Below are 14844 nucleotides of genomic sequence, written 5' to 3'. Positions count from 1 at the left end.
ATTTTGAATTGTTTTGAGTAATCATATTATTGGTTATAGTGTTGTAATTGTGATCCTGAGAACATTGTGTGCATATTGTGAGATGAATCAAGTGAATATTAATGTTGGTGCCATTAAAAACTAAGATTTTTCAGTGCAGTTGAAGGGAAATACAAATGTAAGATTGATGAAGTTAGTAACAAACAAGAGCATACATAGACAAATTTGAATAGAAAGTATCAGTATGAAATCATGATGAATTTATCTTAAACCTTTTTTTTTTTTTTTTTTTGAGTTGGAGTCTCACTCTGTTGCCCAGACTGGAGTGCAGTGGTCGCTCCCTCGACCTGCTAGGCTCCGGAGATCCTTCCGCCTCAGCCTTCTGAGTAGCTGGAATTACAGGCATGCGCTACCACGCCCGGCTGATTTTTTAATTTATTGTAGAGATGAGGTCTTGCTGCCCAGGCGGGTCTCGAACCCGCGGGCTCAGGCAATCCACTCACCTCAGCCTCCCAAAGGCGCGGGATTACAGACTGAGTCACCGAGCCCAGCTGTCTTAAAACTTTTTAAAAGAAATTTCTTTCCACTGAAAAGACCCAGAAACAATGATTAACCCAATAGCAATGAGTACCTCTAGTGCCCAGATTGTGATTCTAGAATAATTTCTCACCATAAAGAACTAGGGCTTTGGGAAACAAACTATTGGTTCCAGGTCTGGCTCAGACAATGTGCAAGATGAGCCTGATATTTTGTTATATTAGAAAGTAAAGAAGCTTCAAAGACTACTATGACCATGTAAAAATGATAGAGTCAACCTGAACAAGTCTCCCAGAATCAAAAAGCATACTTGGAACATCAGTAGGAATGATGACAATGAATTGCAACACACCAATATGATCAAATCTGCAAGTTCACAAGGCTGCTTAAAAAGAAAAGGAATTATTGAGAAGCTTTGAAGTATGATAGAAGAGAGTAATTAATTTGAAAGCCTGTGAATATAGGGAGAAAATCAAGTACTTGTTCTTCTCTTTGTTGTTGTTACAGACAGGGTCGTGCTCTGTCTCCCACGCTGGAATGCAATGGTGAAATCATAGCTCTCCGCAGCCCAAACTCCTAGACTGAAGTGATCCTTCTGCCTCAGCCTTCTGAGTAGCTGGGACTATAGGAGTGTACCACCTCGCCTGGCTAATTTTTGTAATTTTTTTTTTAATAGAGACAAAGTTTCACTATATTGCTTAGGCTGGTCTCGAACTCCTGGGCTCAAGCTGTCCTCCCGCCTCAGCCTCCTAAAGTGCTGGGATTACAGGTATGAGCTACCGTGCCTGGCCCTTGTCCTACCCTTCTATATGATATGGACTTCGGCATAACCAAATAATTCATTAAGAGAAGTTTCTGTTTATAGAAGTATGCCAGCTAATAAACAAAGAATTATAGAATTAGAATATTATTATTATGCAAACCCTAATTAATTTATGAATCTAGGAAACTGTCATCAGTAGCTGATAACATTGAAAGACAACTATAAATTATATACTCCCTGATAGAAGTACCTACTACCACATTTGAAGTAGTCTTGAAAAAAAAACCCCCCAAAACACTATATTAATCTAATCAAACCTTTTGATCTAGCCATTATAGGAAATGGAGCGAGAGAGAGAGAGAGAGAGAGAGAGAAAGAAACATGAATGACACCACAGGGATGCAATAAGTGAAATCTAGACATGGGAAACTTCTATAGGACCAATAACTCTTACAACAGAAAAATTACAAAAAAAAACCCAAAACTTAAATATATCAGTTGATTGTAATATTTGTAATTGTTTGGATACTGATTCAAATAATAAAAGCTATTACTAGACAATCAGCAAATGTGAACATTGATTAGCTATGTGATTTTTCTTTTTCTTTCTTTCTTTCTTTTTTTTTTTTTATGAGTTGGAGTCTCACTCTGTTGCCCAGGCTGGAGCATAGTGACACAATCACGGTTCACTGCAGCTTCTACCTCCTGGGTTCAGATGATCCTTCTGCCTCAGCCTCCTGAGTAGCTGGTCCTGTAGGTGTCTGCCACCGTACCTGGCTAGTTTTTAAATTTTTTTTGTAGAGACAAGACTTTGCTATGTGGCACAGGCTGGTCTTGAAGCCCTGGGCTCAAGCAATCTGCTCACCTAAGCCTTCCAAAGTTCTAGGATTATAGGTGTGAACTGGATATTTGATAATTATTTTTTTGAATTGGAGTATCTGTCACCCAGGCTATAATGCAGTGGCATGCTCATGGCCACCGCAGCCTCAACCTGCTAGGTTCAGGCGATCCTTGTGCCTCAGCCTTCCAAGTATCTGGAAGTACAGGCATATGCCACCACGCCTGGCTAATTTTTTTTTTATTTATTTATTGTAGAAATGAGTCTCACCAAGTTGCCCAGGCTGGTCTCGAACGCCTGAACTCAGGCAATCCTCTTGCCTCAGCCTCCCAAAATACTGGGATTACAGGCTCTGAGTCACTGTGCCGCGCTTGATCATTTTAATAAGTTATTATAATGTATGTGGTTATTATTTTAAGATGTGATCATTGTGGGCATTTTAAAAGAAGTCATTATCTTTTAAAGCATATACTAAAGTATTTATTTTAGATATTAAAAAATGATGGGGTTAGGCATTTCTGTTTCTACATCAGAGTCATTTTCTCATTTCTAAAAAATACTTTAAGCAATATTTCCTTCAGTGAATGTTGATTAAATCATTATCATTAATAGATGATTTTTTAAAATGTGTGTGTTAAAGTCTAATTGCATCATAAAAGACCTTAAATCCCATGGAAAATCATGTTTCCAACCCATCTTGGAACAATCACATTAGCCAGAGAATCTCACAATACAGATTTTAAAAGCCTGAAAAGAAATGTATAATAAACATTATGTGTAGAAGCTGCATTGCCTCAAACCCCAAGATTTTTCTTATATTAATGATAATTCAAAGAGATTTTAAAAATCCTTTTCTTTTTTCCCTGATTGGACTTACCTGTTTCCCATTTGCATGTAAACTTCCTTTCTTGCATATTTTCATTGGCCCAATAAGTCCAGTGAATATATCTTTGGTGGGATCCACAGCAGAATAATACATCTTAGATAGACACACAGGATCTGCATAAGTGGGTCCCACTTCTTGGGGGACAGTCCATTCATAGGTGAATGTTTCTTTGGGTGCCACATGGGAGGCTGAAGAAGGAGGCACACCTGTGAGAAAGGTCACATGAGAGAGGTTAAGTGTGTTTTCTAAAGTGGTCATTTAAGCCACAGAGGAAACTGAGCTTAGTCTAAATCACCCACCAGCGTTCCTTGTTATGAATTAGAATGGAATCCTACTTGTGCTCTTGTGTCAGATAAACAAATGGGTGTGCTTTCCTACAGATAGACTCCTTTGACCCTCCATCTGGGATTGGTGCCCCCCTTTGTGCTCACGCATCTCCTGAGAATGTCCCTAGCTCCTCTCATGCTAGGTTGTGTGCTCTTCTTTCTCAAGCCTTCTTGAAGGCAAGCATTGTCTATCAGCTAGAACAGTCTATCAACTAGAACAACACCTGGCAGTAGGGTGTAATCGATGCATTTTCTATTGAATACAACTGAATTTAAAATAATTGTAGAACTGAAAGGAACTCTACAGATGGTCCTGCTCAAATATCTGAAATTTATACTTGAGGAAACTGAGGACAGAAAGACTGAATAACTTGCCCACAGTCACACTGCAAGTGGTGGCAAAGTCATTGGTGTTCACTGTTTAGCCTTAATATGTAAAAATAGTCAAAAACATCCACATAGTGGAATATCTTGTATCACCAAAATTATATGGAGGGTGCCAAAAAATTGTATACACATTTTAAGAAAGGAAAGAGATTAATATATACCTATAACAAAAGATAAATACAAGTTACGTTTGATTTCTGCAATTATAAGAGGTGCTCAAAGGGGTTACAATCAGCGTCTAGACACTTCTGAAAAGTGCTTCGAAAAGTAATACATAGATAACATCTCTTAGAACGTATATACATTTTTTTTTTTGCCACCCCTGGTATTTAGAAAATGTCTATAATGCTAAGAGAATAAACTCTGGATAAAAAATTATAATAATAAGTATATTTGTATGCTATGATCTTAACCATATTTAAAATATGTGTTTTATGTCCATAGGTGAAAATAGAGGAATCATATAAAATATAATAGTGGTGTCTATAGAACTATGGACAATTAATATTTTGGACTATACCTTTCTATATTTTTAAGATATTCTAAAGTGAGCCTCTAACTTTCTTATAATAATTTTTTTTTTTTTTTGAGTTGGAGTCTCAGTCTGTTACCCAGGCTGGAGTGCAATGGTATGCTCACAGCCACCGCAGCCTTAACCTATTGGGCTCAGGTGATCCTTCTAACTCAGCCTTCCGAGTAGCTGGAACTACAGGCAGGCGCCACCACACCTGGCTAATTTTTGATTTATTGTAGAGATGAAGTCCTGCCCAGGCTGGTCTCAAACCCGTGGGCTCATGTAATCCTCTTACCTCAGCCTCCCAAAGTGCTGGGATTATAGGCGTGAGTCATTGCGCCCAGCATAATAATTTTTTAAAAAATTAAAAATCACTCAAGGAGTACTCCAGAAATGTATCATTGTTACAGCCCAATTAAATTAACTATAGATATTTTCAAACTCATCCAATTAAGACAGGACAAAATTCCATAAACCAATTTGAAATGGCAGGAGAAGAGCTTTATTTGCTTCATGTCATGATGTTGAAAGTTGGCGTGTGAGCAGTTTGCTTGGGAGTTTCTGCCTTTAGTTTTTGCGTGACACTGCAATTGACGAGGGCAGTGGGGTATTACACATCGCTGACTGGTTTCAGAGTGCTGTACTCACTTTCACTCTGTCCATAGTAGGTGCCCTCGTAGCTCTTATTGAATCTCACCCCAACCGGTTCAATACTGAGGGGATGTGGTCCTTTGTTATAGAACGTGACTCTGATGGTGTCTTCTACCTCTGCCCAAATGACGGGACCTAGGGATAAAACATGCAGAATGTGTAAGACAGTTATTTTCTTTGGCTGTGTTTTCTGACAAGAACTATGGGAAATAAGTCTTTATTTGTAGCAAATGGAAAGCTTGGTTTTTGAAAAATCCAAGATCAGTCTGACATGGAAAGGTTGGGAGCAGATGAGAAGGGAGTTCTGATCCAACCTCAGATGAATGAACTTGGTTATCATTTTTGTCCAAGTGGATTAATAGGCAGAGTGTCTATATGAAATTTCCTCACCCCAGTCTTCTGTTGGTTGGATGTATACAAAAAGCCAGGGGGTGCTATAAACTTTGACACCCCACTCCCCAAAGCAGGTAAGCTAAATTGTCTTGGATGTGAAAAGTAACACTGTTTTAGACCTTTTATCACCAAAATTAATGTTACCAATTATAGGATAAAGACATAGATACATAACACATCCATATTTTATGTAATATACAAACTGACTTTTATTGAGAGCTTCATATGTGTCTTTCTGGGTATTTATGTGTACTATTAACCCATTTAATCCTTATAACAACTTTATGAGGTAGGAACTATTATTGTTTCCATTTTACAGAGGGGAGCAGACACAGAAAGTTGAGTAACCTGCTTTTTTCTTTTAGAAAGCAGGATTTATTGAGAGGACAAAAAAGCTCCCACAGCGGGAGGGGACTCGAAGGGGTTGCCCAGAAAGTTGAATAACTTTCAAAGGCCACATAGCTCATAGGCGAAGACAATCTGAATCCAGACTTGGCTCATCCATTGTGCTACTCTGTCTGGCGCCTGAGCCAGAGAGGGTCTCAGAGTTCTCTGCCTGACGACAGACTGCAGAGACCTCTTGGACAGATCCTCTGTCTCATAGTGCTTGGATTTTGTTTGTTTATTTGTTTGTTTGTTTATTTATTTTTGAGTTGAAGTCTCACTCCAGGCTGGCATGCTCATGGCCACCGCAGCCTCGACCTGCTGGGCTCAAGTGACCCTTTCTGCCTTAGCCCTCCAAGTAGTTGGAACCACAGGCACGTACCACCATGCCCAGCTAATTTTTCCTTTTTTTAATTGTAGAGATGAGGGCTTGCCAAGTTGCCCAGGCTGGTTTTGAACCCGTGAGCTCAGGCAATCCTCTCACCTCGGCCTCCCAGAGTGCTGGGATTATAGATGTGAACCACCGCGCCTGGCCCATTGGGACTTTATTTCTAAGGGAATGCTCTATTAGCTAAGAGCAGAGGTTAACAACTTAGTTATCTATGTAAATCATGTCACATAGATACACAATTCCCCTTACTTCTATGAAGGAAAAATATAATCATTCTAAGTCAACATGGCTTCATGATGGATTCATTTAGTCAACCTAACTGATGAAGATTTACTACTGGTAATTTACATTTGGGAAAATAATTAGCTGCTGCATTTTATTGATGTTTGATCCTCCATATGAATATGTAGAAATCATGGGCTAGGTGCAGTGGCCCACACCTGTAATCCCAGCACTTTGGGAGGCTGAGGTGGGAAGATTGCCCGAGCCCACGGGTTTGCCACGAGCCTGGGCAACTTGGTGAGACCTTGTCTCTACAATAAATCAAAAAATTAGCCAGGTGTGATGGCACATGCCTGTGGTTCCAGCCACTTGGAAGGCTGAGGTGGAAAGAATCATCTGAGCCCAGCAGGGTCAAGGCTGCGGTGGCCATGAGTGTGCCACTGTACTCTAGCCTGGGTGACAGAATGAGACTCCAACTTACTTACTCTTTTCAAATAAGAAAAGAAAAGAAATCATATTACAGGTCTTGAAATCTCCTTTTGAGTTTGATGTAGCCCAGGGAAGAGTTCACCAGCCATATATATATTCTGCACGGACTCACCCAGGATGCCAAGATGTTCCTCTTCAGGGCCCCTCGCCTTTTGATTGGTGAAGGAGGCATCTGTGTACTCACGATAAACCAACTTTTTGTAAGAGCCACCGATTCTTTTAGTCCCTTGTTCAAAAAATACCTCTGAGTCACTGCCAGAAGAAAAAGGGTTTAATGCTGGGGTTGAAGTAGAAGAGAGAGTAGGTATACATGCAGGGTACTAATAGGAGAGAGAAATTCTGACCAGTGCTTAGAGATGAACATGGTCCATGATTTAGTAATCTGTACCAGTTACTAAGCAGAAACAGAACGTTCTAGGCCACTCAGATGTCCAGTTAAGAAGAAGAGAGTCGTGGAGGAGATTTTTTTTCAAATGAATCTTGAAAAAAGTTTCAAGCTGGCCCATGTCAATCCTGACAGTTAATAAACTGTTCTACAATAGAGTCTTTTTATCAAATTATGAAATCTTTTAAAATACATTAGCTATCCTTTTTTGTGTATTAGTACCAACCAGGTATTCAGGAGCTTTATTTTATTATTATTATTACTATTTTTTTAGATTAAAAAATACAGTTTATTTAAAAGTCTATCAGAGAGAAAAAGAGTTCTGGGATTTCAGGCATGTGCCCAAATTCTAATTTTTTTTTTTTTTTTTTTTTCAGTTGGAGTCTCACTCCATTGCCCAGACTGGAGTGCAGTGGCTTGCTCACAGCTACCCCAGCATTGACATGCTGGGCTCCGGCAATCCTTCTACCTCAGCCTTTCAAGTAGCCAGACTATTATTTTATTTTATTTTTTTTAGTTGGAATCTCACTCTGTCATTCAGGCTGGAGTGCAGTTGGATGATCACAGGTCACCACAGGCTGGATCTCTTGGGCTCAGGAGATCCATCCACCCCAGCCTCCTGAGTAGCTGGGACTACAGGCACACACAATCATGTCTGGCAAATGTTCTGAGTTTTTGTTTGTTTGTTTGTTTGTTTGTTTGTTTGTTTGTTTATAGAGACAAGGTCTCACTATGTTGCCCAGGCTGATCTCGAACTCCTGGGCTCAAGTAATCCTCTTGCCTTGGTCTCCCAAAGTGCTGGTGTTATAGGCATGAGCCACCGTACCGGCCAAGGAGCTTTTATTTATAAGCTAAAACTCACATGACATTGCAACAGAGTCAATATTATTCTCCCCAGTTTGCAAATGAAGGAATTAAATTTCAGAAAGATACCTGACTTTACACAAAGCCACCCTATTCATCTCTTCTTTCACTTGGCAAATGTATGAAATGCCTGCTCTTTGCCAGGAGCTTGCTATGTGTTGGTGACGTAATCATAGTAAGCTGAACCTTACATCAGGAGACAAGGTAGACTATGAACCAATAGACATAATAACATGTACTAAGCACAGGGGGTTATGAAGCATTTCTCCTGAGGTTAGGGAAAGTGGTGGGGAGAAGCCACAAAGACTTTCCAGAGGAAGTGATTGTTGAAAACCATCTCAAGGAGAAGTAGCGTTAGCAAGATGAAGTGTTTGTGGTTGGGGATAGATAAGGCAGACGTATACAAAGAGGAAACGGCTTATAGGAAGGATCAGAGGAGAGAAAGAGAACAGCATGTTCTAGAAAATATGGCAGAAACATAACATGCAGGGCAGAGGAGTGAAGGAGGAGAATTGGGGAGGTAGGGGATGGGCAGGAGGACCTAGTTAAGTTTTAGACTTTCACCCCAGGGCAGTGAGAAGGTTGGAAAGACGTAAACATTCCGGATTAGTTTTAGGAGGATCCCTTGGGCAGCTGCCTAGAGAATGTGTTGGAAAACATAAGACTGCAGCAGGGAGACTTCAGGAGCCCACTTTTATAATCAAGTGGAAAGTGGGGATGACTTAGCAAGTCGGGCACGGTGGCTCATGCCTGTAACTCCAGCACTTTGGGAGGTGGAGGTGAAAGACTAGCCTGGGCAACTTGGCGAGGCCTCATCTCTACAATAAATCAAAAAAAATTAGATGGACGTGATGGCATGCACCTGTAGTTCAAGCTACTTGTAAGGCTGAGGCGGAAGGCTTCCCCAGCAGGTTGAGGTGTGGTGGCTGTAAGTGTGCCACTGCATTCCAGTCTGGGTGACAGAGTGAGAATCTGACTCAAAAAAAAAAAAAAAAAGACTTAGCAAAGAAGATGAACATAAATACGAGAGGGAGCCTCCCAAAATCTGAAATTCTCTTTTGAAGGGAAGGTTCCTCGTAGTGAAGACTTCCCCCGCTAGTTATGTGTTCTGGGAGCCCACTGGTATCAGTATACCAGCTAGCATTGTTGTGAGAGGCTAGGTTGGACTTTAGTGAATTTTTTTTTTGGAGATTTTTTCAACGTGTTTGCCCTTTTCAAGAAGGGTGATTTACACGTGCATCTGCTCATACTGTGCTGAGTGTTCAACAGTTTTTGATCAAAAATGGCACGAAGCCCTTGCCCCACCTTCCCTGTTCTCCTAGTCTTGCCACAAGCAACTTTTATTTGTTTCCCTGGATGAAAAAAGTCCTCAGAGGGAAGCATTTTGCCAGCGGGGAAGAGATGAAACAAAAAATGACAGAAGCACTAAAAGGCATCAAAATGGATGAGTTCAAAAACTGTTTTGAGCAGTGGAAAAAGCATCTCAATAGGTGTATTGCGTCAAACGGAGAGTACTTTGAAGGTGACTGAAGTTTAAACATGTAAGAATAAATACACAATTTTTTATAAATAAATTCCATTTTGGAGAAGTTGCCCCCCCTGTAGTTAGCTTTCAGAGATATTTAGGCTATAGTGAGACAGTACTTGATGAAGAGAGAAGGAGGGATTGGTGAAGAAGGAAGGAAATCAAGCTTGGTGATCAGGTTTTAGATGTGGCATTTGGATGGTTGCGTAAAGAGAGGGCAATACTATTCTCTGAGAGAAGAGGAAATTCAGATTTGCAGAGGAGACAATGGATTCAGGTTTAGACATGTTGAGTTGGAGGGGTCTCATCCAAATCCACTAAGAAGTTTGAAATGCAAATCCAAAGTTCACAAGAGCCTTCTGGGTTGGAGATGCGACCGTGGGAGTTACCACATGTACATGTCAGTGTACCCTGGAACTTAAATCTCTGTGTCAAGAGTCACAGGCATGGTTGGAGCCAGGCCTAGCTATCGGTTTATTGTATAACATTGAGTGAATTACTTAATCTTTCGAAGGAAGGGATTTTTTAAGATGGGTGACAAACAGGGCTTCTCTGAGGAAGTGATACATGAGCAAAGACTTGGAGCAGGGGAGTGGCATTATCTCACTGACTTTTTTGTTTGTTAGTTTGTTTTTAGTCAGGATCTCACTCTGTCACCCAGGCTGGAGGGCAGTGGCATAATCACCGCTCACTGCACCCTCAACATTTTGGGTTCAGGCAATCTTTCCACCTCAGCCTCCTGAGTAGCTGGGACAACAAGTGTACACCATCACACTTGGCTACTTTTAAAATTTTTTGTAGAGATGAGATCTTGCTATGTTGCTCAGGCTTCATTGACATTTTTGAAAGATCACCTTGACTGCTTTGTAAAAAATGGATAATAGGAAAGGAAAACTGAGATAGAATGGCTGGGAGCTATGAAAGTCATCTAGACATGTACAAAGAGTAGCTTGTATGCTCAAAGACCCTATCAAGAGAGTTAAAGACCACCTACAGGTTGACAAAAAAATTTGCAAGTATCTGATAAGGAATTAATATCCTGAATATATAAAACTCCCACAAGCCAACAACAACAAAAAACAACTCAATTCAAAAATGAGCAAAGTATTTGAATAGACATTTCTCTGAAGAGGATACAAAAATGACCAACAAGCACATGAAAATATGCTCAACATCGCTAGTCACTAAGGAAATACAAATTAAAACCACTGAGATATCACCTGACACCCATTAGGATGGCTACTATTTTTTTAACCCAGAAAATAACAAGTATTGATGAGAATGTGGAGAAATTGGGACCCCTGTACACAGCTGGTAAGCTTATAAAATGGTGCAGCTGCTATGGAAAACAGTATGGTAGTTCTTCAAAAAGCTAAAAATAGAATTACCATATGATCTAGCAATTCCACTCCTAGGTAGATATGCAAAATAATTAAAAGCCAAGACTTGGAACAGATATTCATACACCAATTGCTCATAGCAACATTATTCACAATAGCCAAAAGTGGGAACAACCCCAATGACCAACAGGTGAATGAATAAACATAATGTAATATAGATATACATAGGAATATTATTCAGCTTTAAAGAGGATTGAAATTGTGGTACATGCTAATACATGGACAAACACTGAAAACATTATGTTAAGTGAAATCAACCCAACATAAAAGAACAAATATTGTATAATTACACTTGTATGAGTTGCCTGGAATAGGCAAATTCATAAAAACGGAAAGTAGAATAGAGGTTATCAGGGAGTGGAGAAAAGGTGAAATTAGGAGAAGTTATTGTTTAATGGGTACAGAGTTTCTATTTGGGATGATAAGAAAGTTTTAGAAATGTACAGCAGTAATGGTTATACATTTTAATTGTACTTAATGCTGCTGAATTATATAATCCTGTGTTTTCTGAGATGGAAAGCAACTAATGGATTTATCTAATTGTATTGAGTGTTTTCTTAGGACTTCATCAAGCATCTGGTAACTTTTGAACCCATTGTTTTTTTCAAAGTCCCAGAAGTCATAGTGTACTTGACCAATGTAGGGGTTAGGGAAAGGAAAAAAAATAGTAGTTCAAACTCTTATATCAAATATCTTACGATAAAAAAGCAACTATCTTAATAAATATCTAACAGTCTAGTTACTCAACTTCAGGTACTAATTAAAATTTTAATTTCTAAATCAGCCTTTTGTGGTTATTTTGGAAGGGAAGAGCATACTTTGAAAAATTAGTCTTTTTTTGCCAGTTACCTTTCAGGTGCTGTTAAGTTTTCTTTGGTGAAGGTGTCTATACCGGAAGGAGCATAATTCCAGATGATTTCCTCAGCGGCAATGTAGTAGTGTCTAACATGTTTTCCGTGGATATCATTCCTTGATGAAGGCTTGTTACAGTCCTGGACCCTGAAGAAGGCCTGCAAACCAGCTGAAATGAAGCAGAAGGAGGCATTGGTTAATGGACTCAATGTTTTTCTCTCCTATTGCCCTGTAAACACTGCTAGTAAAATGACAGGTGGAAGTTGAAGAAATAGACACAATACTATAAGCTAGGATAAATCACTGTAATTAAATTACTGATGGCAAATTCAAGTTTTAAGAAAGACATGCATCTTTTCATTTACATAGAGCACAGAGATATTAAGTATGCTTGTTTTCAAAATATGGTTCCGTTTCTGTGGGGTTTCACTTGGTAGTTCTTTTGATGAGATATAAAGGACAAATTTATAGATAAGCAAAGAAGGCTTTGGCATATATTAAGGGGTAGCGTTGGGTGGAGGAGGAGGAATAGAATTAGCACAGATTACTCTCACACAAAATGGCTTGCAGCTGTGTGTTGACCTTGTCATATTTGATAAAAGCAGTTATGTTTGCAGGTCAAAGTATCATATCCAAGCACCCACATTAAACCTATTTTCTTCAGTAAGACCAGTATTACAAACAAATATTTTCCATGAAAGAAGAATGTCTTTAACACTGAAATTAAAGAGACAGAGGAAGGATTTATCAAGTTAAACCAAGGAATAACTAGATTCAGATAAAGAGCAAAGTTGGTTATACGTGATAGAAATGGGTTAAAAAACAAACATGCTGCTTTCCCACACAAACACAAATCGTCTGGTTTTTACAATACTGCAAAAATTGGGAAACTATATACAGTACTATACTTTCAGGGCCAATTGTTCTTCTCCAAAAGTGAATATATTTTCAGATCTCATTACTTTTATAATGTTCCAGTTTTAAAAAATTATATTCTGATATTCAGAGGGACCGCCCCAAAACCCTGGCATTTGTTTATAAAAAATTGTGTATTTATTCTTACATGTTTAAACTTCAGTCACCTCTGTTTGATGCAATACATCTATCAAGACACTTTTTCCACTGCTCAAAACAGTTTTGAAACTTGTCCATTTTGATGCCTTTTAGTCCTGCTGCCGTTTTGTTTCACCTTTTCACATGGGCAAAACGTTTCCCTTGAGGATTTTTTTCATCCAGCGAAACAAAAAAAAGTTGATTGGGGTGAGATCTCATGAATAGGGAGGGTGGGGCTTGTTTTTGGTCAAAATCTGCTGAACACTCAGCACAGTGAGGGCAGATGCACTCATAAATCATCCATCATGAAATGGGCAGACGTATTGAAAGAATCGCCAAAAAAATTCACAGAAGCCAAATGCAGCCTCATAATAATGGTAGCTGATACTAGATTCCTAGAATACTTACCTAGTGAAGGAAACCTGTACTACAAAAAGCTCACCCTCCAAAAAAAAGTCCATTTTTTTGAGGTCCCCCTCATTCACCATCAGAGGAATATAACTAGGATACCAGTTCAAAGCTCAGTTTTGGCTTTTTGTCCTTTCATTTTGCTTTTAGATTCTGAGTTTCAGTGATCACTTTTTCTTTTCTTTTTCTTTTTTTTTTTTTTTCAGTTGGAGTCTCACTCTGTCACCCATACTGGAGTGCAGTGGCACACTCCCGGCCACCGCAGACTCAGTCTGCTGGGCTCCGTGATCCTTCCGCCTCAGCCTTCCAAGTAGCTGTAACTACAGGCGTGCACTACCACGTCCGGCTAATTTTTTTGATTTATTGTGGAGATGAGGTCTCGCCAAGTTGCCCAGGCAGGTCTCGAACCTGCGGGCTGAGGCAATTCACTCACCTCGGCCTCCCAAAGCGCGGGATTACAGGCTGAGCCACCGAGTCCAGCTAGTGATTATTTTTTCAACTGACAGCTAACTTCAGGTAAAGGTGGCCTACCTTTCAGATGGTTAAGATTCTGGCAGCTAAGCATCCATTCTCCAGGGTTCTGGGCTACCATGTAAGCATCAAACAGGGTAGCAGGAAAGAGGTTGATTGTATCAACATGGTAGTTCTTGTTAGTCAATGCTTGTCCATGAAAGAAAGCTGCGTGCACATCAACTTCATTACCCATACCAAAAAGATACCATTTCACTCTGTCTTCTGCACACATGGAGAGTCCTGGGAGACTTCCAAAAGTGTATCCATTCACAGCTGTAAGTCAAGAATAGCACTTGTGACCAACAGACATTGGTGCTTGAAATAGTGATAGGTACCTCTATAGAAACAGAATAAATTTGGGATGGAAAATATCTGGCATATATGCTGGTATTCCTCCCTCCCATACCTATGTCAGACATTGCTAATCAATCACAGTATTCTTTCATTTTGGATCTGAATTCAGCCTGAGGATTCTTGTCAATACCATCTTAGCCAATGAATACAATACTGGAGATGAAACCTATTTGCTCTTTTTGTAATAAGCTATCAGTTATAAACTGGTTGTGTGTGTGTGTGTGTGTGTGTGTATGTGTGTGTTTGTAAATACAGTTGTGTGCATATATACAAACATGTATATAAAAAATGCAATGTAAAGTGAATAGAAAAAAGATGGAAGGTTATTGAGTAATCAATCATTAATCTTGTTGGTAGTAGTAACATGTTTTATATTTTTTCTTTTTGCTTATCAGAATGTTCTCAATGTGTTACTATAACTTTATTTTGTAATAAAAACATGAGGAAAACTTTTTTCCCCCAAGATTGAAAGACAAAATTAGAAGAGATATGAAGGAGTTAAAACAAAGTTTAGGGGAAGGATAGCAGGGACCAGAACCACAAAGACCTGAAAGTTCAAAAGCAAGGTAGCTTGAGACCCTTGGAAGAAACTTAGGGTCGTTGTTCAAACTGGATGGTCCTAGAAATTTCCTGGGTGGAAGTCATTTCTGGGAAGAACTTTGAATACTCCACATGCAACAGCAGTAATAAACCAAACATATCCAGACTAGAAGTTTGAGTGTCTTTTTGT

General features: G+C 39.4%; 1 protein-coding gene across 1 annotated transcript in view; it reads right to left on the bottom strand.

The window, feature by feature from the left end:
- CP (ceruloplasmin) overlaps window positions 1-14844 on the bottom strand; it is a 66370-nt gene that overhangs the window by 35424 nt on the left and 16102 nt on the right. The window contains exons 5-9 of the mRNA XM_021706408.1: window positions 13779-14033; window positions 11784-11955; window positions 6873-7012; window positions 4879-5016; window positions 2995-3209 (exon numbers count right to left, since the gene is read on the bottom strand). Coding sequence (XP_021562083.1) covers window positions 2995-3209; window positions 4879-5016; window positions 6873-7012; window positions 11784-11955; window positions 13779-14033 — 920 coding nt within the window. The remainder of the gene's footprint in view (window positions 1-2994; window positions 3210-4878; window positions 5017-6872; window positions 7013-11783; window positions 11956-13778; window positions 14034-14844) is intronic.

The sequence above is a fragment of the Carlito syrichta genome, unplaced genomic scaffold, assembly GCF_000164805.1.
Source record: "Carlito syrichta isolate Samal-C Ts95f unplaced genomic scaffold, Tarsius_syrichta-2.0.1 Scaffold315561, whole genome shotgun sequence".
Classification (NCBI taxonomy): domain Eukaryota; kingdom Metazoa; phylum Chordata; class Mammalia; order Primates; family Tarsiidae; genus Carlito; species Carlito syrichta.
Note: the sequence above shows the minus strand (reverse complement) of the source record. Positions and strands in the feature narration are given on the sequence as shown.